The sequence below is a fragment of the Salmo salar genome, chromosome ssa21, assembly GCF_905237065.1.
Source record: "Salmo salar chromosome ssa21, Ssal_v3.1, whole genome shotgun sequence".
Lineage (NCBI taxonomy): Eukaryota > Metazoa > Chordata > Actinopteri > Salmoniformes > Salmonidae > Salmo > Salmo salar.
This window is the reverse complement of record NC_059462.1, coordinates 47,128,776-47,154,315: the sequence shown is the minus strand read 5'-3', so window position 1 is coordinate 47,154,315 and position 25,540 is coordinate 47,128,776. Positions and strand designations below refer to the sequence as shown.

The 25,540-nt window shown below is 40.9% G+C and overlaps 1 protein-coding gene across 2 annotated transcripts in view; it reads left to right on the top strand.

The window, feature by feature from the left end:
• Positions 1-33: 33 nt before the first annotated feature.
• The window catches only part of LOC106582422 (contactin-associated protein-like 5), a 151,444-nt gene continuing 125,937 nt past the window's right edge, over positions 34-25,540 (top strand). For both annotated transcript variants that reach the window (XM_045704845.1, XM_045704846.1), the window contains exon 1: positions 34-255. In XM_045704845.1, coding sequence (XP_045560801.1) covers positions 81-255 — 175 coding nt within the window. In that variant the 5' untranslated portion in view covers positions 34-80. The remainder of the gene's footprint in view (positions 256-25,540) is intronic.

Sequence of the window (25,540 nt, the reverse complement as noted above, 5' to 3'; positions counted from 1 at the left end):
CTTCGATATTCCCTGTGCATCTGGGAAGGACTGTAAACGTGGGAGTGGTTTACTTTTTCACTTCGCTTCAAGCACAGCGCATGATTCCGTCCGCGCTTGAGACACTTGGAGGCATCGCTTTCATGAGATTTAATCTCTTCTTACAACAAGGATATATCACAGTAGGGAGGATGGAATTGAGAAAGTTGTCACGGTTATATTTCTTCATTGTCTGTGTTTTGAACACCTCCAGCTCTGCATCCGCCGCCAATCACCGTGAGTATCAGAAGTTGGAAATGAAACAGCGCGCGTTTTGTGACATGCATTTTGCAATAGTCGAATGACTCGAATGAATGAAAAAACATATGTGCCTGATGAAGCAATAGCCTAGCTAATAACGTTGTTTCTACGGGTATTTTTATGTAGGCTATAGGTGTAGGGCTATTTGTTGAAACTATAAAGTGAGAAATGTGATTTCTTCGCCCACTGTCGTTTGGCAGTGACATACATTGTTCTAGATTGCTTATTTTCGGATGATTCAATCACTTGGCTATTGAAATATCAGTCCGCTATATAATTGTCATAGCAGCACAATTAGCAGTAAAATCATTTTGTGGAAATTATATTAAATTCTGTTGTCATTCACGTCATCGTTTTTATCTGTTTCTCTTTCTGGTATGCCTTATATTACATTGACATTCAATTGTTTTTGCTTTGCTGTGCGGGAATGCCTTATAATGAAGTGTATTAGTCCAATTGTTTTGATATTGTCGTCGCTAGAGGTCATCATTCCTCACCTGAGTTTTTAGTTGGAGGATAAATGGTGTATTGCGTAACCAATTACAAATATGTGTATGTATATATGTATGTATGTGTGTGTGTGTGTGTGTGTGTGTGTGTGTATGTACGTATGTACGTATGTATGTATGTTAGAGGTCGACCGATTATGATTTTTTTTTAACCGATACCGATTATTGGATGACCGAAAACCCCGATACCGATTAATCGGCCGATTATTTTCTGTTTTTTTTATCATGACAATTATAAAATACTGAATGAACACTTATTTTAACTTAATATAATACATAAATAAAATCTATTTAGCCTCAAATAAATAATGAAACATGTTCAATTTGGTTGAAATAATGCAAAACAAAGTGTTGGAGAACAAAGTAAAAGTGCAATATGTGCCATGTAAGAAAGCTAATGTTTAAGTGCCTTGCTCAGAACATGGGAACATATGAAAGCTAGTGGTTCCTTTTAACATGAGTCTTCAATATTCCCAGGTAAGAAGTTTTAGGTTGTAGTTATTACATTATTATAGGAATTATAGGACTATTTCTCTCTATACGATTTGTATTTCATATACCTTTGACTATTGGATATTCTTATAGGCACTTTAGTATTGCCAGTGTAACAGTATAGCTTCCGTCCCTCTCCTCGCTCCTACCTGGGCTCAAACCAGGAACACATCGACAACAGCCACCCTCGAAGCAGCGTTACCCATGCAGAGGAAGGGAAAAAACTACTCCAAGTCTCAGAGCGAGTGACGTTTGAAACGCTATTAGCGTGCAACCGGCTAACTAGCTAGCCATTTCACATCGGTTACACCAGCCTAATCTTGGGAGTTGATAGGCTTGAAGGGGTGGGTATAATTTGTGGAACGTTCCAACAGGAATCGGTTCCAAAAAATGTAAAGTAAAAGGTTGCCAACCAAAAACGCATACAAAATAGCAACGCATACAAACCTAGCTAACTAGCTGCCGAATAGGCATCAACTCACCACGTAGCTTATTCTTAATGTTTGTCCATAGGCAAACAGACATGTGAGGACAGACATTTTTTGGAATAAACGTGATGAGTGAAAAACGCAATGAAATAGACCACTCCCTACCCGGTATCTTATTCTGCCGCTATACAACTTTGTATGCGTTGTTTTTTGGAAACCTTGTTATTTACGAAGTTTTTGGAATAGATTCCTGTTGGAACGTTCCACAAATTATACCCACCCAGGTTGAAGTCATAAACAGCGCAATGCTTGAAGCACAGCGAAGGGCTGTTTGAATGAATGCTTACGAGCCTGCTGCTGTCTACCACCGCTCAGTCAGACTGCTCTATCAAATCATAGACTTAATTATAATATAATAAACACACAGAAATATGAGCCTTGGGTCATTAATATGGTCGAATCTGGAAACTATCATCTCGAAAACAAACTTTTTTTTCTTTCAGTGACATACTGAACCGTTCCGTATTTTATCTAATGGGTGACTAAGTCTAAATATTGTTGATAAATATCACCTTTATAATAAAGTATTTGTTTCTGTATCCATTACCACCTCTGTACCTAAGCAATTTGAATGTCTAGCCTTAAATGTGGGCCTTGGTAATAATGCCCATCTGACGCTAGTGGGAAGTTATCGCCCTTCCTCTGCCTCCATATGTGCTCTTAACAAATTGTCTGACCTGCTGTCTAACTATGCTAACTCAGATTTATTAATAGATGATCTTAATCTGGATTGGTAGATGCCAGTATCTGATAGGCTTAAAGGTATTTGTACTGAGCTAAAATCTAATTCAGCTGATATCTAAACCAACTAGCCTTTAAACACCTTGAAAAATCTACTCTGTTAGATATTATTGTAACAAATGTCCCTTGTAAGTTTACAGCCAATGGGATATTTGATAATGAGTTCAATGACCATTGTCTCATTGCCTGCATAAGAGATGTTAAACTACCTAAATCTCGCTCAGGCATTATTACAAAGAGAAATTATATAAATTTTAATGAGCAACATTTTTGGTCTGAGCTGGGGTCAGAGTATGTGAATGGAGTGGAGTTGGAGAGAGGAATGAAGTGTGCCCAATTTGACTAGCGCGTGGAGCGAGTTTCCCAAAGGCTGGAGCATCAGCCTTCTCGCCCGCTCCAATTTCGATCACTTCACGAGCTCAGGGCATGCCCGCCCCAGCATGCATTTGTAATCGTGTGCTACTATAGCCCCTTGCTTTAGCTACTACCATCTAGTATGCTAAATAGTTTCATAAAGAAACTGCTAAAACACACAAGTGAAATATCAAGGTGACTTAGAAATATGAGGAGAACCACGAGAGGGAGTGTGGTGATGTAGTAACTAAATAATCATGGTGGAATCTGAAAAGACGGGTATCCCGAAAGTATGATGGTGTACTTACTACGTGCACATGCTAACAGAAAGGAACAAGGTGGGTAGCTAGCGAAGTGTGTCATTGTAGCAAAGTATTTATAAATAAATAATCTGATCTCTTAAAAGTTTTGTTCATTTTCATTCTATCTATACAATAGGCCATCATTGATGTTGGCCCAATAGGTCTGGCATATTACCTCTTTCAAGGAGCTTTCTGTTTTGATAGGGTTATTTTACCTAAAATCCTTTAGGCCTACCTACAGCAAAATAAAAAAAACAACTACGCATACCTGCCTAGCCTGTCAACAGCGGCCCGAATGGTGTTTAGCATCCCCAGTGGTTCTGCAAGTGCTGAGAGGGTATTCTCGGCTGCTGGCTGTTCTCCAGGCACCATCACATGAGCCTGAAGCCACAGACTCTTGCCAAACTCATGTTTCTAAAAATAAATTCAAAGGCACTATAGATGGAGCCTAATAAGGTATTTTTTGTTTAATTTATATTTACACTGAACAAAAATATAAACGCAACATGTAAAGTGTTGTTCCCATGTTTCATGAGCTGAAATAAAAGATCCCATGAACATTTTATATGCACAAAAAGCTTATTTCTCTCAAATTTTGTACACAAATTTGTTTTAATCCCTGTTAGTGAGCATTTCTCCTTTGCCAAGAAGCTGGTTACACAGCATGATCATTACACAGGTACACCTTGCACTGGGGATAATAAAAGGCCACTTTAAAATGTGCAGTTTTGTCACACAACACAATGCCACAGATATCTCAAGTTTTGAGGGAGCGTGCAATTGACATACTGACTGCAGGAATGTCCACCAGAGCTGTTGCCAGAGAATTTAATGTTAATTTCTCTACCATAAGTCACCTCCAATGTCATTTTTAGAGAATTTTGCAGTACGTCCAACCGGCCTCACAACCGCAGACCACGTGTAACCACGCCAGCCCAGGACCTCCACATCCGGCTTCTTCACCTGTGGGACCAGCCACCCAGACAGTTGATGAAACTCTGGGTGTGCACAACCAAATCATTTCTGCACAAACTGTCAGAAACGTCTTCGGGAAGACGCTCTGTATGCTCGTCATCCTCACCAGGGCCTTGACCTGACTGCAGTTTAGCGTCATAACTGACTTCACTTGGCAAATACTCACCTTACATGATCACTGGCACGCTGAAGAAGTGTGCTCTACACAGGTTTCAACTGTACCGGGCAGATTGCAGACAGCGTGTATGGCGTTGTGTGGGTGAGCGGTTTGCTGATGTCAACGTTGTGAACAGAGTGCCCCTTGGTGGGGTTATGGTATGGGCAGACAACATTTGAAAATGAGAAGGAAAGCCACACACTCTAGGAGCTCAGATGCAATAATTTAATAACCTAATAACCAAAGTTTCGACAGACAAGCTGTCTTCATCAGGGTATAATGACAAACACTGCGGGTCACTAGTTTATATAGTGTCAAAAGACACACACAGGTGTCTGTAATCATGGCCTGGTGTGGCTTGATATCATTTGTTAATTTACAGCTATAAATAGAACATATAAAAAGCATGAATGAATAACATATGATCATAGATACAATTTGGCTACATAGGCCTTCAAACATTTACAATGAATAGCAAAATCACAATAATCACAAGAATGGCATCAGATCAAAGTCTACATTGAGACCGAAGGAAGCAATGGTCTTTAAATGAAAGATCCACACAGCCTCTCGTTTTAACAATAAATTCTCGAGGTCACCCCTCTCTAGGGAGGGTGACGTGTTTGATGCCGGTATAACGTAGGTACGAAATAGTGGTTCACTTCCAAAAAAGTAGGCCACAACTGGGTAGAACATACCTCGGACAATGAACACAATTGATTTCATCAATGGTAATTTGAATGCACAGAGATACTGTGACGAGATCCTGAGGCCCATTGTCATGCCATTCATCTGCCGCCATCACCTCATGTTTCAGCATGATTATGCACGGCTAGACCATCGCTCAAGGATCTGTACACAATTCCTGGAAGCTGAAAATGTCCAAGTTCTTCCATGGCCTCCATACTCACCAGACATGTCACCTATTGAGCATGTTCAGGATAATCTTGATTGACGTGTACGATAGCGTGTTCCAGTTCCCGCCAGTATCCAGCAACTTTTGCACAACCATTGAAGAGGAGTGGGACAACATTCCACAGACCACAATAAACAGCCTGATCAACTCTGTGAAAGAGATGTCGCACTACATGAAGCAACTGGTGGTCACACCAGATACTGACTGGTTTTCTGATCCACGCCCCTAAGGTATACAGTATGAACTGTAACTCAGTAAAATCTTAGAAATTGTTGCATGTTGCATTTATATTTTTTGTTCAATGCAATTATAGTTCACAGACTATATGTGCAATTTATAGACTATAATGATTTAATTCAACAAAATGTTGTTTAAATTCTGAGTGCTTTATGTCCCTACCAGCCTAGTGTGTCGCACTCCCAAATGATTCACAATGTATTTCTTTGTAGGTCTTGAAATAATTTATATAATATAGACTAAATAATTAATTTTCATTTCTTAGGCTACCTGTCTGGCTCCTATTTAGAGTGTTTATATGCTGATTAATACAACATGTAACCTATTTGAAATGATGAGCGCTTCTTGTAGTTTTCTTTTTGTTTATCAAAATACTTTTCATTCAAATCATTTGATTTGGTTTCAATACTTCAAAACCAAATGGTAGGTCCAGGTAGTCACAACAATACACTATATATACAAAAGTATGTGGACACCCCTTTTTAAATGACTTTATTTGGCTATTTCAGCCACACCCGCTGCTGACAGGTGTATAAAATCGAGCACACAGCTATGCAATCTCCATAGACAAACATTTGCAGTAGAATGGCCTTACTGAAGAGCTCAGTGACTTTCAATGTGGCACCGTCATAGGATGCAAACTTTCCAACAAGCCAGTTTGTCAAATATCTGCCCTGTTAGAGCTGCCCCGGTCAACTGTAGGTGCTGTTATTGTGAAGTGGAAACGTCTAGGAGCAACAATGGCTCAGCCGTGAAGTGGTGTGCCACACTAGCTCACAGAACTGCACCGCTGAAGTGTGTAGCACGTACAAATTGTATGTCCTTGCAACACTCACTACCAAGTTCCAAACTGCTTCTGGAAGCAATGTCAGCACAAGAACTGTTCGTCGGTAGCATAATGAAATGGGTTTCCATGGCCAAGCAGCCACACACAAGCCTTAGATCACCATGTGCAATGACAAAGGTTGGCTGGAGTGGTGTAATGCTCGCCGCCATTGGACTCTGGAGCAGTGGAAACGCATTCTCTGGAGTGATGAATTAAGCATCACCATTTGGCAGTCTGACGGAGGAATCGTGGTTTACAGATGCCAGGAGAATACTACCGTTTGTAAAGTTTGGTGGAGGAGGAATAATAGTCTGGGGCTGTTTTTCATGGTTCAGGCTAGGCCCCTTAGTTCCTGTGAAGGGAAATCTTAACTTTACAGCATACAATGATATTCTAGATGATTCTGTGCTTCCAACTTTGTGGCAATAGTTTGGGGAAGGCCCTTTCCTGTTTCAGCATGTCAATGCCCCTGTGCACAAAGCAAGGTCCACACAGAAATGGTTTGTCGAGATCAGTGTAGAAGAACTTGATTGGCCTGCATAGAGCCCTGACCTCAACCCCATCGAACACATTTGGGATGAATAGGAACGGTGACTGCGAGCCAGGCCTAATCGCCCAAATTCTGTGCCCGACCTCACTAATGCTCTTGTTGCTGAATGGAAGCAAGTCACTGCAGCAATGTTCCAACATCTAGTGGAAAGCCTTCCCAGAAGAGCGGAGGCTGTTATAGCACCTCCATATTAATGCCCATGATTTTGAATGAGATGTTCGACGAGCAAGTGTCCACATACTTTTGGTATGTGGTATAGATGGGTGTTGGTTAAATTGTGATTTTAATGAATGGAGCGGCATTTGTTTTTCCTGTAAGCAAGGATCAGGTTGGAAAGGATGTGAAGCACTGGAGCCCAAACACCGCTCCATGAGCGATGAGCAGGATTTCCGATCACTCAACTCCGCTCACATACTCTGGCTGGGGTTGAGTGAGTGGTGGGTTATGTCAACTATCAATGTGATTTGATCAATGACTCGGATTAGGCCCTTAATTGTTTATTTCCCTGTTTAACTCTGTTGCAGATAAACATGCGCCGTACAAAAGACTAATGATAAAAGAGATCATATACCTACTATTTTGAAATATAATTTCAAAATGGTCAGAGAACAACAACTTTGGCAGGGCAATTCAAGCATAGCCAATGATGTGAATGTGATCATGTATTGGGCCTGTAGCCTACTGCACAAACCTCATTGCTTTAATTGGTATAGGACCGCATTTGGGAAACACTGCTCTAACAGACACATACTTTATTTTCATTTCAACCATTTCATGTCTGATATATTAAGTGCCTTGATATACAGTTGAAGTCAGAAGTTTACATACACCTTAGCCAAAAACATTTAAACTCAGTTTTTCACAATTCCTGACATTTAATCCTAGTAAAAATTCCCTGTCTTAGGTCAGTTAGGATCACCACTTTTATTTAAAGAATGTGAAATGTCAGAATAATAGCAGAGAGAATGTATTATTTCAGCTTTTATTTGTTTCATCACATTCCCTCCCATTGGGTCAGAAGTTTACATACACTCAATTAGTATTTGTTAGCATTGCCTTTAAATTGTTTAACTTGGGTCAAACATTTCGGGTAGCCTTCCACATGCTTCCCACAATAAGTTGGGTGAACTTTGGCCCATTCCTCCTGTGAGAGCTGGAGTAACAGTCAGGTTTGTAGGCCTCCTTGCTCGCACATGCTTTTTCAGTTCTGTCCACAAATTTTCTACAGGATTGAGGTCAGAGCTTTGTGATGCCCACTCCAATACCTTGACTTTGTTGTCCTTAAGCCATTTTGCCACAACTTTGGAAGCATGCTTGGGGTCATTGTCCATTTGGAAGACCCATTTGCGACCAAGCTTTAACTTCCTGACTGATGTCTTGAGATGTTGCTTCAATGTATCCACATAATTTTCCTGCCTCATGATGCCATCTATTCTGTGAAGTGCACCAGTCCCTCCTGCAGCAAAGCACCCCCACAACATGATGCTGCCACCCCCGTGCTTCACTGTTGGGATGGTGTTCTTCAGCTTGCAAGCTTCCCCCTTTTTCCTCCAAACATAACGATGGTCATCATAGCCAAACAGTTCTATTTTCACTTCATCAGACCAGAGGAAATTTCTCCAAAAAGTATGATTTTTGTCCCATGTGCAGTTGCAAACCGTAGTCTGGCTTTTTTATGGCAGTTTTGGAGCAGTGGCTTCTTCCTTGCTGAGCGGCCTTTCAGATTATATCGTTATAGGACTCGTTTTACTGTGGATATAGATACTTTTGTCCCTTTTTCCTCCAGCATCTTCACAAGGTCCTTTGCTGTTGTTCTGGGATTGATTTACACTTTTCGCACCAAGGTACGTTCATTTCTAGGAGAGAGAACACGTCTCCTTCCTGAGCGGTATGACGGCTGCGTGGTCCCATGGTGTTTATACTTGCGTACTATTGTTTGTACAGATGAACGTGGTACCTTCAGGCATTTGGAAATTGCTCCCAGACTTGTGGAGGTCTACAATTTATTTTCTGAGGTCTTGGCTGATTTCTTTTGATTTTCCCATGATGTTAAGCAAAGAGGCACTGAGTTTGGCCTTGAAATACATCCACAGGTACACCTCCAATTTACTCAAATGATGTCAATTAGCCTTTCAGAAGCGTCTAAAGCCATGACATCATTTTCTGGAATTTTCCAAGCTCTTTAAAGTTACAGTCAACTTAGTGTATGTAAACTTCTGACCCACTGGAAGTGTTATACACTGAAATTGTGTCTGTAAACAATTGTTGGAAAAATTACTTGTGTCATGCACAAAGTAGATGTCCTAACCGACTTGCCAAAACTATTGTTTGTTCAGAAGGAATTTGTGGAGTTGTTGAAAAACCAGTTTTATTTACTCCAACCTAAGTGTATGTAAACTTCCGAATTCAACTGTCGATCGATGTAAAGAAATCCACAGGTGCTGATTCACTTGACCCCTTCTTAATACAGCTCTCTCCCCCACTCATTTTTTTTACCTTTAACTTGTATTTTTAACTTGACAATGTGTACCGGTGTTATCCCTAAGATTTGTAAAACGCCATATCTCCTCCCCCTACATAAAGATGGAGATCCTTCTGACTTAGATAATTACCGCCCAATCTCCAAGTTAACATTCCTAGCCAATGTATTAGAATCCCTGACAACTCCTGACTAAGACAATTTTTAAGTTCTCACTCTATTCTAAATATGCACCAATCTGGTTTTAGATCTGGACAGCACTGTTTTAGCCACTATGCTTGTATTATATTTGTTAAATTGCCTAGATCATAAAACTCATTGTGCTGCCTTATTTTTAGACCTTTCTATTTATAGAACTATTTGACAGACAGGACACAATGTGTGCTTTCAGATGGTGTCAAGTTTAGTTTCCTCGATATTACAAAAGGTGTACAGCAGGGCTCGACTTTGGGACCTGTTCTCATTACTATTTAGATAAAAAAATATTGGTCTATGTATTAAATCCTGTAATATTAATTTATGTGCAGACGATACGGTTATGTAAGCCATTGCACCGACTGTTGACCAAGGTATGTGGGAGCTGCAATCTGATTTTGTTATAATACAGATATCCCTTGTTGATTTAAAACTTGTACTTAATGCAGGAAAAAGTAAATACTGTATATTTTCTCTAATTCACTGAAAAAAATCTCAGATGGCCACATATTCACTCATTGGGTGGTTCTCTCATCGAGCTGGTTCGCTCCTATAAATATCTGGGCGTTTGGATTGATAAAGATCTCACGTTTAAAACAAACATACTGATGAATTTAAAGTTGGCTTATTTAAAAAAAAAAAAGATCTAGCCTCTCCATGAACAGCAGGAAGAAGATTGTACAGTTAACTTTCCTGCTAGCTCTTGATTATGGTGACACCATTTACCAGAATGCAGCAGCCACTACTCTTAAACCTTTTAATGCCGTCTACCATTTTAATTTGACCTTTATTTACCATAGCGCCCATCGCTTTATTACAGCTGACTGTTTTAATACTCATCACTGCATCCTGTATCAGACGGTTGGCCGGACCTCACTAAAGTCACGTAGTTCACTTCATTACTCCCTTGTCTTGATGTCATGTATTTATAGCTTTCTTGATGTCATGTATTTATAGCTGTTTTGATGTAAGTGTTGTCCTCATGGCACCATTTTAAATGAGACACTGGTCTCAATTGGGTTCCCCTGAATAAATAAAAGTTGAAATAAAATACACATTTTCAGACTAACAATAAAATATCTAATTCGGTAACAGTAGTCACTGCAGCCTAAAGTAAATTGAAATAAATGTAGGGAAGTGCCTATTTGGGGATGTGTGATTTCTGGTTGCCTTAACTAATAAGCTCAGCTAATAAGCACTAATAAGCTAAGCTCAGCTTATTAGTCATTGTTCTTCACCTCAATAAGTAAGTCAACGAAGTCAGCGGTTTTTTTTTACATTCTTTACAAACACTCTACACCTCGATAATCATCAGGCCCTGGTGTGAAAGAGAAAAATGGCATGCTCTTAATTGACAATAGAAGTTATAGGTCTACTGCTACATTGCCCTAGCCTATATCTTAGTGCCATGCGCTAATTTATTTTGCCGCCACTGGCTCACGGTGAATCAATGTGTCCATATGGCAGAAGCTGATGCTCTCGCATTAGTGGAATTTTTACTTTTAGATTTTTATCATTTTCCTTCTGATTTGTATTATTAACAACATGACAATCATTTTGGGAAATTAAAGTGTTATTATTGAAATGAAACTGTTCCACAAAAATGAACATATGAAAATCTTAACTGGCACGCAGATCGGTAGAAATGGTAGAATAAATTGTTAGCTTCAAAACGTTAAACTCACGTGCCGCCTAGGAATAGACCGTTGTGAACAGAGCTCACATTTCTTTGTACTGCATAATTACAACGGGTGTGTGTGAAAAAGATAACAAGAGGGGTATTGTAGCTAAGATTGTGCCCAATAAAACTGAGCACAAATGGACAGCTATGCGATCCATTGTGGAGAAAAGCGCTCACTCCGATCCAGCACCGGATGGAAAATGCCCAGCACTCTTGCTTGCTTGGCTAGTGGGCTAGTACACCTACGTGTTTGACATGGGCTGAAGCAGGCCTGCGAGCCGAGGGCAAGAGAATGCCATGTTCCTTTTTTGATATTGCTCCCATTCCCTTTTCGCCAAGTTTAGAATTGCAAACTAATAGAAAATAGAAGTGGAAAACTAATGTGAGTACTGCTCCAGATCACTTGATATCCACCACAGAGAAGAGGGGGGAGAGGGAGCAAGAGAGCCCTGACTTAAATTAAACTAAACTGTCTATCGTGCAGCAGAGAGTATTTCCAACTCCAAAGCCCCACAACTGAATAGGTAACAAAAGTTCAGGATATCACCAGGTTTCTTCCAGAGGCTGTGCATGTGGGGTTGAATTACATTATGAAGGGCAGCTCAGAACAGCTGAAGATGGATTTTAAAGAACTGATTGGGTCACTACTTGACACCAACAAACCCCGCATAATATCAGTCTCTCTGCCCTCCTTAAATCGTGGCATTGAACGGTTCAGCAGGCTTTTAGCTCTCCATAACTGGCTACGAGACTATTGCAGCTCTGTGGGTGTAACATTTATTGACAATTTTGGTAACTTCTGGAAACAAAGCTTGTATTATAAGGAGGATGGGATCCACCCAAATCATTTGGGTTCCTGGATCCTTTCACAGCATTAGAAGGCTGCACTGAAACAATGATTTATCAATGACCCAAGCCCTGCTCATTTAATCCCTACCATTGTGATGCTAAGTTGTCATAATGCAAATGTACATTATCCAAGTGTCATTGGAAGACACAATGTAAGTAACCTAATTTACGTCCCTCTTACTGCCCTGAATGCCCCTGCGAATCCTACAGCTGTTGTATGCAGTAATCATTTGCCTATGGATCAGAGTTATACTGTTAGCACTTGTAGGTGGTGTGCCCAATTATTATTATTTTTTTCGCCTTTATTTAACCAGGTAGGCTAGTTGAGAACAAGTTCTTATTTGCAACTGTGAGCTGACCAAGATAAAGCAAAGCAGTTCGACACATACAACAACACAGAGTTACACATGGAATAAACAAACATACAATCAATAATACAGTAGGAAAATCTATATACAGCATGTGCAAATGAGGTAGGATAGGAGAGGTAAGGCAATAAATAGGCCATGGTGGCAAAGTAATTACAATATAGCAATTAAACACTGGAATGGTAGGATGTGCAGAGGATGAATGTGCAAGTTGAGATACTGGGGTGCAAAGCAGCAAGATAAATAAATACAGTATGGGGATGAGGTAGATTGGATGGGCTATTTACAGATGAGCTATGTACAGGTGCAGTGATCTGTGAGCTGCTCTGACAGCTGGTTCTTAAAGCTAGTGAGGGAGGTAAGAGTCTCCAGCTTCAGAGATTTTTGCAGTTCGTTCCAGTCATTGGCAGCAGAGAACTAGAAGGAGAGGCGTCCAAAGGAAGAATTGGCTTTGGGGGTGAACAGTGAGATATACCTGCTGGAGCGCGTGCTACGGGTGGGTGCTGATATGTTGACCAGTGAGCTGAGATAAGGCGGGGCTTTACCTAGCAGAGACTTGTAGATGACCTGGATGAAGCGAGGGCCAGCCAACGAGAGCATACAGGTCGCAGTGGTGGGTAGTATATGGGGCTTTGGTGACAAAATGGATGGCACTGTGATAGACTGCATCCAATTTGCTGTTGGAGGCTATTTTGTAAATGACATCGCCGAAGTCGAGGATCGGTAGGATGATCAGTTTTACCAGGGTAGGTTTGGCAGCATGAGTGAACGATGCTTTGTTGCGAAATAGAAAGCCGATTCTAGATTTAATTTTGGATTGGAGATGTTTAATGTGAGTCTGGAAGGAGAGTTTACAGTCTAACCAGACACCTAGGTATTTGTAGTTGTCCACATTTTCTTAGTCAGAGCCGTCCAGAGTAGTGATGCTGGACGGGCGGGCAGGTGCGGGCAGCGATCGGTTGAAGAGCATGCATTTAGTTGTATTTAAGAGCAGTTGGAGGCCACGGAAGGAGAGTTGTATGGCATTGAAGCTAATTTGGAGGTTAGTTAACACAGTGTCCAACGAAGGGACAGAAGTATACAGAATGGCGTCGTCTGCGTAGAAGTGGATCAAAGAATCACCAGCAGCGAGAGCAACATCATTGATGTATACAGAGAAGAGAGTCGGCCCGAGAATTGAACCCTGTGGCACCCCCATAGAGACTGCCAGAGGTCCGGACAACAGGCCCTCCGATTTGACATACTGAACTCTATCGGAAAAGTAGTTGGTAAACCAGGCAAGGCAATCATTTGAGAAACCAAGGCTGTTGAGTCTGCCAATAAGAATGTTGTGATTGACAGAGTCGAAGCCTTAGCCAGGTCGATGAATACGGCTGCACAGTAATGTCTCTTATCGATGGCGGTTATGATATTGTTTAGGACCTTGAGCGTGGCTGAGGTGCACCCATGACCAGCTCTGAAACGAGATTGCATAGCAGAGAAGGTACGGTGAGATTCTAAATGATCGGTAATCTGTTTGTTAACTTGGCTTTCAAAGACCTTAGAAAGGCAGGGTAGACTAGAACATCAGCTATCTGGATTTGGGTGAAGGAGAAGTGGGGGAGGTTTGGGCGAGTTGCTGTGGGGAGCGCAAGGCTGTTGACCGGGGTAGGGGTAGCCAGGTGGAAAGCATGGCCAGCCGTAGAAAAATGCTTTTTGAAATTCTCAATTATTGTGGATTCATCCGCAGTGACAGTGTTTCCTAGCCTCAGTGCAGTGGGCAGCTGGGAGGAGGTGCTCTTATTCTCCATGGACTTTACAGTGTCCCAGAACTTATTTGAGTTTGTACTACAGGGTGCAAATTTTTGTTTGAAAAAGCTAGCCTTAGCTTTCCTAACTGCCTGTGTATATTGGTTCCTAACTTCCTTGAAAAGTTGCATATCACGGGGGCTATTCGATGCTAATGCAGAACGCCACAGGATGTTTTTGTGCTGGTCAAGGGCAGACAGGTCTGGAGTGAACCAAGGACTATATCTATTCCTGGTTCTACATTTTTTTAATCGAGCATGCTTATTTAAGATGGTGAGGAAGGCACTTTTAAAGAATAACCAGGCATCCTCTACTGTCGGGATGAGGTCAATATCCTTCCAGGGAACCCCGGCCAGGTCGATTAGAAAGGCCTGTTCGCTGAAGTGTTTTAGGGAGCGTTTGACAGTGATGAGGGGTGGTTGTTTGACCGCAGACCCATTACGGATGCAGGCAATGAGGCAGTGATTGCTGAGATCTTGGTTGAAAACAGCAGAGGTGTATTTGGAGGGCGAGTTAGTTAGGATGACATCTATGAAGGTGCCCGTGTTTATGGATTTGGAGTTGTACCTGGTAGGTTCATAGATAATTTGTGTGAGATTGAGGTCATCAAGCTTAGATTGTAGGATGGCCAGGGTGTTAACCATGTCCCAGTTTAGGTCACCTAGTAGCACGATCTCAGAAGATAGATGGGGGGGCAATCAATTCACATATGGTGTCCAGTGCACAACTGGGGGCAGAGGGTGTTCTATAGCAAGCGGCAACAGTGAGAGACTTGTTTCTGGAAAGGTGAATTTTTAGAAGTAGAAGCTCGAATTGTTTGGGCACAGACCTGGATAGTAAGACAGAACTCTGCAGGCTATGTCTGCAGTAGATTGCAACACCGCCCCCTTTGGCAGTTCTATCTTGGCGGAAAATGTTATAGTTAGGTATAGAAATTCATGGTTTTTGGTGGTTTTCCTAAGCCAAGATTCAGACACGGCTAAGACATCCGGGTTGGCAGAATGTACTAAAGCAGTGAATAAAGCAAACTTAGGGAGTAGGCTTCTAACGTTAACCTCTATGGGCTAGGTGGGACGCTAGCGTGCCACCCGTGGTGCACTCCATCAACAGCAGGTGCATTTCAAGAGCGGCAAATTTGAATCCAAATAAATGTCAAAATTCAAATTTTTCAAACATACAACTATTTTACACCCTTTGAAAGATAAACATCTCCTTAATCTAACCACGTTTTACGATTTCAAAAAGGTTTTACGGCGAAAGCATAAATTTAGAGTATGTTAGGACAGTACATTTACAAGAGTTGTGTGTAATGTTTTGTCAAGTCAAAGACAGGGTCACCAAAACCATAAAACCAGCTAAAATGATGCACTAACCTTTTACAATCTCCATCAGATGACACTCCTAGGACATTATGTTAGACAATGCATGCATTTTTAGTTCTATCAAGTTCATATTTATATCCAAAAACAGCGTTTTACTATGGCATTGATGTTGAGGAAATCGTTTCCCTCCAATAACCGGCAGTCAAGTCAGCGTCACAAATTAAATAATTAAAATTAGAAAACATTGGTAAAATATTATATTGTCATTTAAAGAATTATAGATTTACATCTCTTGAACGCAATCAACTTGCCAGATTTAAAAATAACCTTACTGGGAAATCACACTTTGCAATAATCTGAGCACTGCGCCCAGAAAAATACGCGTTGCGATACAGACTAGACGTCATGTTGGGGAGATCTAAAATCGAAAATACTATGTAAATAATCCATTACCTTTGATTCTCTTCATCAGATGTCACTTCCAGGTATCACAGGTCCATAACGAATGTAGTTTTGTTCAAAAAAGCTCATCATTTATGTCCAAAAATCTCCGTCTTGTTAGCACATGATCTAAGCCAGCCGGACTTCTCGTCATGAACGAGGGGGAAAAAATATATTTACGTTCGTTCAAACATGTCAAACGTTGTATAGCATAAATCATTAGGGCCTTTTTAACCAGAACATGAATAATATTCAAGGTGGACGAATGCATACTCTTTTATAACGTATTGGAACGAGGGTACCCAACATGAACTGCGCGCCAGGTGTCTAATGGGACATCATCGTTCCATGGCTCTTGTTCGGTCAGATCTCCCTCCAGAAGACTCAAAACACTTTGTAAAGGCTGGTGACATCTAGTGGAAGCAATAGGAAGTGCCAAAATATTCCTCAGCCCCTGTGTTTTTCAATGGGATAGGTTTAAAGGTAATACAACACATCAGGTATCCACTTCCTGTCAGAAAATGTCTCAGGGTTTTGCCTGCCAAATGAGTTCTGTTATACTCACAGACACCATTCAAACAGTTTTAGAAACTTTAGAGTGTTTTCTATCCATATATAATAAGTATATGCATATTCTAGTTACTGGGTAGGATTAGTAACCAGATTAAATCGGGTAAATTTTTTTTATCCAGACGTGCAAATGCTGCCCCCTAGCCCTAACAGGTTAACCTCTCTGGCCTAGGCGGGACGAATTCGTCCCACCTACGTAACAGCCAGTTGAAGTCTGTGGCGCGATTTTCAAAACCTTAAAAATCCTATTACTTCAATTTCTCAAACATATGACTATTTTACAGCTATTTAAAGACTCTCGTTAATCTAACCACACTGTCCGATTTCAAAAAGGCTTTACAACGAAAGCAAAACATTAGATTATGTCAGCAGAGTACCCAGCCAGAAATAATCAGACACCCATTTTTCAAGCTAGCATATAATGTCACAAAAACCCAGAAGACAGCTAAATGCAGCACTAACCTTTGATGATCTTCATCAGATGACAACCCTAGGACATTATGTTATACAATACATGCATGTTTTGTTCAATCAAGTTCATATTTATATCAAAAACCAGCTTTTTACATTAGCATGTGACGTTCAGAACTAGCATACCCCCCGCAAACTTCCGGGGAATTCGCTAAGATTTTACAAAATTACTCACGATAAACGTTCACAAAAAGCATAACAATTATTTTAAGAATTATAGATACAGACCTCCTCTATGCACTCGATATGTCCGATTTGAAAATAGCTTTTTGGTGAAAGCACATTTTGCAATATTCTAAGTACATAGCCCAGGCATCACGGGCTAGCTATTTAGACACCCGGCAAGTTTAGCACTCACCATAATCATATTTACTATTATAAAAGTTTGATTACCTTTTGTTGTCTTCGTCAGAATGCACTCCCAGGACTGCTACTTCAATAACAAATGTTGGTTTGGTCCAAAATAATCCATCGTTATATCCGAATAGCGGCGTTTTGTTCGTGCGTTCAAGACACTATCCGAAGTGTAAATAAGGGTCACGAGCATGGCGCAATTCGTGACAAAATAATTCTAAATATTCCATTACCATACTTCGAAGCATGTCAACCGCTGTTTAAAATCCATTTTTATGCCATTTTTCTCGTAAAAAAAGCGATAATATTCCGACCGGGAATCTGCGTTTAGGTAAACAGAGGAAAGAAAACAAAGCATTCGGTCGACGCGGGCACGCGCCTGAGTCTCACAGTACTGTAACCAGCCACTATCCAAACGCGCTACTTTTTTTCAACCAGAGCCTGCAAAGCCACGATTTAGCTTTTTCCCGGGCTCTGAGAGCCTATGGAAGCCGTAGGAAGTGTCACGTTACAGCTAAGATCCTCACTCTTCAATAAACAGAGACAAGAAGAACGACACCTTGTCTGACTGGCCACTTCCTGCATGAAATCTTCTCAGGTTTTTGCCTGCCATATGAGTTCTGTTATACTCACAGACACCATTCAAACAGTTTTAGAAACTTTAGGGTGTTTTCTATCCAAAGCATATTCTAGTTACTGGGCAGGAGTAGTAACCAGATTAAATCGGGTACATTTTTTATCCGGCCGTGTCAATACTGCCCCCTAGCCCTAACAGGTTAAACAAGGTTCATGTAATCAATAATTTGCTAGTAATAGATTACATTCATATTCTGACAATCTCTGAAACTCACTTAGATAATACTGTTGACGATATAGTGGTAGCAATACATGGTTATAAGATCTAGAGAAATTACAGAAATGCCAAAGGTGGAGGTGTGGCTGTTTTTATATTCAGAACCAGATTCCTGTAAAGATTAGAGAGGATATCATGTTAACTACTGTTGAAGTAATATGGCTACAGGTTCATCTGTCTCACCTGAAGCCCATTCTGGTGGGAAGCTGCTATAGACCACCAAGTGTTAACATTCAGTATCTGGATAACATGTGTGAAATGCTTGATAATAGTGTATGTGATATCATTAGAGCGGTATATTTTCTGGGTGATTTAAATATTGACTGGCTTTCATCAGGCTGCCCACCCCAGAGAGAGCTTCAAACTGTTACTAGGGCCTGCAACCTGGTTCAGGTTATCAATCAACTTACCAGGGTAGTTACAAACAGCACAGGAATGAAATCATCAACATGTATTGATCACATCTTTACTAATGCCTCAGAAATTAGTTTGTAGCCATATCTAGGAAAACCAATGTTTCTTAGGCTGGGCCTAATATAGTGTATAAGAGGTCATACAATAAGTGTTGTAGTGATTCCTATGTTGTTGATGTAAAGAATATTTGTGGTGTGTCCTGAGGAGCAACCAGATGCTGCACTTGACACATTCATGAAATTGCTTATTCCAGTTACTAATAAGCATGTACCCATTAAGAACATGACTGTAAAAACTGTTAAATCCCTGTGTATTGATGAGAAATTGAAAAATGTTATGGTTGAGAGGGATGAGGCAAAATAAATGGCAGATAGGTCTGGTTGTACAACCGATTGGCAAACGTACTGCAACTTGAGAAATCATGTGGCTAAACTCAATAAAAAGAAGAAGAAACTACACTATGAAACAAAGATAAATGACATAAAGAATAATAGTAAAACACTTCAGAGCACCTTAAATGAAATTTTGGGCAATAAGGCAAACTCCGCTCCATCATTCATTGAATCAGATGGCTCATTCATGACAAAACCCAATGACATCTACTTTAATTGTTTCATTGGCAAGAAGAGCAAACTTAGGCATGACATGCCGGCAACAAATGCTGACACTACACATCCAAGTATATCTGATCAAATTATGAAGGATAAGCATTGTAATTTTGAATTCTGTAAAGTAAGTGTGGAAGAGGTGAAAAACGTATTGTTGTCTATTAATTAACAATGACAAGCCACCGTGGTCTGACAACTTGGATGGAAAATTACTGAGGATAATAGCAGACTATATTGCCACTCCAATTTGCCATATCTTCAATTTAAGCCTACTAAAAAATGTGTGCCCTCAGGCCTGGAAGGAAGCAAAAGTCATTCCCCTACCTAAGGACAGTAAAGCCCACTTTTCTGGCTCAAATAGCCAACCTTTACACACACGTGTTGTAGATATGTGGTAGTAGAGTAGGGGCCTGAGGGCACAAATGCAATATGTTGTGAAATCTGGGGCCTGATGTACAAATGTATCGTAATGTTTTAAAAAATGTATAACTGCTTTCATTTTGCTGGACCCCAGGAAGAGTAACTGCTGCCTTGGCTAATGGGGATCCGTAATAAATACAAAAACAAATAATAGCATATCATAAGCACATCGTTTACAAAACAGAGCTGAGAGCTCTCCATGCACAATGGGGTCCATTTATAAATATCACATGTTTTTGTCTTTCCCCTACCCCAATCCCATTATCAGTAATGCAACGGGAAAATAGTTTTATAGTTTTCATAGTTTAATAGTTTTCAATGCTAATTATTGTAGTTTGACCATCTCACTACCAGGGGTGCTGCAGCACCTCCAGCACCCCTACCTCCCACAGCTATGGCCATATAGGTTATTTATCCTAATGACTGATGGTCGGTTTATTCTGTGTTATCCAACTTCAAAACCAGGGATGACCAAAATACTGGTAGTCTATGATTGTTGTCTAAAACATTGAATTGGTGGGTGGCTGCTTACTCTTGAGACCTGGCGCCAGTAAGATGGGCAATTTATTCTAGTCATGTAACCCAGTGAACTGAGCTAAACTGACAGCTGCATTATTCATTTATGACTTTCTTGTGGTTCTCAAATGTATCCAGTGATCAGGATTGACATGCTGCTCAGAGATGAAATGGCTAGATTCTCCTAGAGGACAAGCAAATGACTGTTCTCATATTTACCTTCGAGAAACAAAAGGAGAAGCCATAGATCTATCATGGGAGGTCTGTGTGGCCCCTGTGTCAGGTGACAGAGATAATGGCAGCCACATTCTCTCAGAGGAGCATGTCCTCATGCACTCCTCTATCACAGAGAGATAACAAGGGGGCACTCTTAGGTCTGGTGCCCTATGAAGGCTACCGGATCTGGCTCCACAAGCAAATCTTCATCATTTATACTGAATATCCACAATGTCCTGCATCTATATAACCTAATTCATCCAATGATTACCAACATATGCTGCTGGGCCCTCCTCTTCACATGGTACACATTGAAGCTCAGCAGGTGTTTTATCATTTGTTTGATCTTATTGAATTGTGCTTGAAAAGGAAAGTTTCCTGCTAGGAGTGAAAGTGTGATTTTGAAGGTTGACTTTGGCTGGAAACAGCGGGACTTTCATAAACAGGCTGGAAACAGCGGGACTTTCATTAAGAGGCTGGAAACAGCGGGACTTTCATAAACAGGCTGGAAACAGCAGGACTTTCATTAACAGGCTGGAAACAGCGGGACTTTCATTAACAGGCTGGAAACAGCGGGACTTTCATTACCAGGCTGGAAACAGCGGGACTTTCATTACCGGGCTGGAAACAGTGGGACTTTCATTAACAGACTGGAAACAGCAGGACTTTAATTAACAGGCTGGAAACAGCAGGACTTTCATTACCAGGCTGGAAAACAGCGGGACTTTCATTACCAGGCTGGAAAACAGCGGGACTTTCATTACCAGGCGGGAAAACAGCGGGACTTTCATTACCAGGCGGGAAAATAGCGGGACTTTCATTACCAGGCTGGAAACAGCAAGACTTTCATTACCAGGCTGGAAACAGTGGGACTTTCATTACCAGGCGGGAAAACAGCGGGACTTTTATTACCAGGCGGGAAAACAGCGGGACTTTCATTACCAGGCGGGAAAACAGCGGGACTTTCATTACCAGGCGGGAAAATAGCGGGACTTTCATTACCAGGCTGGAAAACAGCGGGACTTTCATTACCAGGCGGGAAAACAGCGGGACTTTCATTACCAGGCGGGAAAACAGAGGGACTTTTATTACCAGGCGGGAAAACAGCGGGACTTTCATTACCAGGCTGGAAACAGCAAGACATTCATTACCAGGCTGGAAACAGCGGGGCTTTCATTTCCAGGGCTATCTCTTGATATGACACACTTCACCATGCCTCTGTGGCACAGGAGGCTGGTGAGGGGAGTACGGCTCATATTAATGACTGGAATGAAGTGAATAGAATGGTATCAAACACAAGGAAACCCAAGGAAAACGTGCTCTGTGGGTGGAAAAAGTGCTCCAGTTTTCCAGCGATTCTATCACAGCTACTATATAAACTGTCACACGGACAACACCATATTATGTTTTATTTACTTTGATTTTCCATTCGGTTTCAGTTTGTATTAACTCTTTGAACAGACCTTTCAGAATAAATGACATCCCTTTACTGAGGCACTTACTGCAGTACATTTCGTACTGCACCACCCACAATGCAGCTGAGATGACAGCATCGTTTTGTCGACGCATGCAGGTGTGAAAACAGTCCTGGATCCTCAACATATTCTACTGGATGATTCATGCAATGTAGGCTCTTACTCAGTCTCTAGAATGTAAGGAACTCCTACTGTTGAGATTCATAAAAGGTTGATGAATTTATCAAGAGATACATGAGGCAGAACACAGCAGTACAAGGCTACCTCCTCCACTGTTTAGACTCAAGTCTCCAGTATGGAGAAAAATCTCAGCTAGCTAGAACCTGGTATATACAAACCGCCATAGGCAATGAATGTTCAAAAGCACCTCACATGAACGGGTCAATGAAAAGTGCATGTATAATAACATGGAAAGGCAATGGGAGGGAGTAGAAGTATGTAATTCACTCAGAGGAGGCAGGTGGGAGGAGATATAGGAGGATTGGCTCATTGTAATGGCTGGAATGGAATAAATGGAACGGAGTCAAACGTGGTTGTCATATGTTTGATGTGTTTGACTCCGTTCCATTGATTCCATTCCACCCATTACAATGAGCCCATCCTCATATAGCTCCTCCCAGCAGCCTTCTCTGAATTATAATTATCCAATTTCTTTTTTCCCCTGTTGGTAATGGTTCTGGATTCCCTTCATATATCTGACGTCATGTAATGGATCAATTCTGATCATTTTGTACCGTGAATAGTGCAGTCATAACTGTTGTTGATGATTATCTGGATGGATCAGAGATGGACAGCAAACCGGCAGTTAGATGTAGAAAGGCAGATCAATATGGACGGCATACAGCAATACACATTGACATTCAACCAAATACCCAAATAAAAGGGCACCCACTGATAAAGCCTGCCTTGTATGAGGTACTCTGGTGATGGGGTTATTGAATGTTTGAGTTGGCATGGATTGGCAGGACTGGTAAAGTCCTCATGGCAAAGGTGCTCTTATCCATATGATGCATCGTTCACTGTATGGACATTCAGCCCTTCTTATATCACCTGATATCTCAAAGTGCTGTACAGAAACCCAGCCTAAAACCCCAAACAGCAAGCAATGCAGGTGTAGAAGCATGGTGGCTAGGAAAAACTCCCTAGAAAGGCCAAAACCTAGAAAGAAACCTAGAGAGGAACCAGGCTATGAGGGGTGGCCAGTCCTCTTCTGGCTGTGCCGGGTGGAGATTATAACAGAACATGGCCAAGATGTTCAAATGTTCATAAATGACCAGCATGGTCAAATAATAATAATCACAGTAGTTGTTGAGGGTGCAACAAGTCAGCACCTCAGGAGTAAATGTCAGTTGGCTTTTCATAGCCGATCATTGAGAGTATCTCTACCGCTCCTGCTGTCTCTAGAGAGTTGAAAACAGCAGGTCTGGGACAGGTAGCACGTCCGGTGAATAGGTCAGGGTTCCATAGCCGCAGGCAGAACAGTTGAAACTGGAGCAGCAGCACGGCCAGGTGGACTGGGGACAGCAAGGAGTCATCATGCCAGGCGGTCCTGAGGCATGGTCCTAGGGCTCAGGTCCTCCGAGAGAGAGAAAGAAAGAGAGAATTAGAGAGAGCATACTTAAAATCACACAGGACACCGGATAAGACAGGAGAAATACTCCAGATATAACAGACTGACCCTATCCCCCCCGACACATAAACTACTGCAACATAAATAACCCGACAAAGTCAATCAACTTTAGAAGCTGTGAGTCTTTCTGGGTAAGTCTCTAAGAGCTTTCCATACCTGGATTGTGTAATGTTTTTCCATTTGATTATTTTCTAAAATGTTTAAGTATCCTGAAACTCCCAAGTCATTAACGATTACAAGCATACCCATAACATGATGCAGCCATCATTATGTCTGAAAATATGGAGAGTGGTACTCAGTAATGTGTTGTATTGGATTTACCCCAAAACATAACACTTTCTATTCAGAACATAAAGTAAATTGTTTTGCCACATTTTTTGCAGTAGGACTTTAATGCCTTGTTGCTTACAGGATGCAAGTTTTGGAATATTTTTATTCGGTACAAGCTTCCTTCTTTTTCACTCTGTCATTTAGGTTAGTATTGTGGAGTAACTTCACTGTTGTTGATCCATCCTCAGTTTTCTGCTATCACAGCCATTAAACTCTGTAACTGTTTTAAAGTCACCATTGGTCTCATGATGAAATCCCTGAGCGGTTTCCTTCCTCTCGGAAAGGATGTCTATATCTTTGTAGTGACTGGGTGTATTGATACATCATCCAAAGTGTAATTAATAATTCACCATGCTCAAAGGGATATTCAAAGTATGCTTCTTTTATTTTTACCCATCTGCCCTTCTTTGCGAGGCATTGGAAAACCTCCCTGGTCATTGTGGTTGAATCTGTGTTTGAAATTCACTGCATTACAGATAATTTGTGGGGTACAGAGATGATGTAGTCATTTAAAAATCATGTTAAACACTATTATTGCACACAGAGTTAGTCCATGCAACTGATTATGTGACTTGTTAAGCAAATTATTACTCCTGAAGTTATTTAGGCTTACCGTAACAAAGGGGTTAAAAACGTATTGACATTTCAGCTTTTCATTTTTTATTAATTTGTAATATTTTTGAAAAGCATAATTCCACTTTGACATTATGGGGTATTGTGTGTAGGCCAGTGACAAAACATCTCAATTTAATCCATTTCAATTCTGCATGCAGCACAATGTGGGAAAAGAGCTGTGAACACCTTCTGAAGGCACACACAGTCAAGACATCACAATGGCAACAAGAAGTCAACGAATCAGGTTGAATACAATTGATTTTCTTTTCAGTACATTTTATTCATATAGATTCCAAATGTTTCCTTGAAGAATTCAATTACTGCTGCGTTAATGAAATGAAACAGGTTTCTCTGTCGTTTGTTATATTTAGAGTGTGGATGTATGCATGGAGAGATGGGTAGATGGATGTGGATGATAGATGGATGGTAGATGGATGTGGATGGATGGATGTGGATCGATGGATGGATGGATATGGGTGGATGGAGTCTGTTTTGCTCTTCCTCTGGTGTGTGACTTCAAGGAGCATGTTGCTAATTTGAAATGTGAGGAAAAAAGGCTTTGGTTCTTCACATTTTAGAAAGCTGTTCTTGGCAACCTCCAGCTTGTGTTGTAGACGGGGGTTCCGTTTAGTACAGGAGTCAACAAATGACTCACCCTTGAATGTAGCCTAACGTATTCAGAGATAGTAGAGATGAGAGGCATGCCTTGCTAAGGGTGTCATTAAAGAGAAACCCTATACATCTTAAGCTAATGGATGAGGAAAGGGGTATTGCAGTATTAAACCAATTATGTATGTTGGCGTACCCTCCTAGGTATGTCTGTGGTACACCCCGTTATGTGACAGTATACCCCTTATCTTTGTAAAAGGTTGTTTTTTTGTTCTACTACCATACACTTGTGCTTGTTTATGTTATCTCCTCACAGCCACCCATAGTGTATACTGTATATTCTGAATACTAGAGGGATAATGAACCCTAATTTATCAATGTAAATTCATCTCCAATGTTTCTCTGAAGATTGTGTCAAAATTGTATTATCCTTGGTTGTTTATCATAAGATATTTCATTTGGTCTGGATAGGACAGCTAACTGGTATTGGTCTATGCTAAAACCAAACAA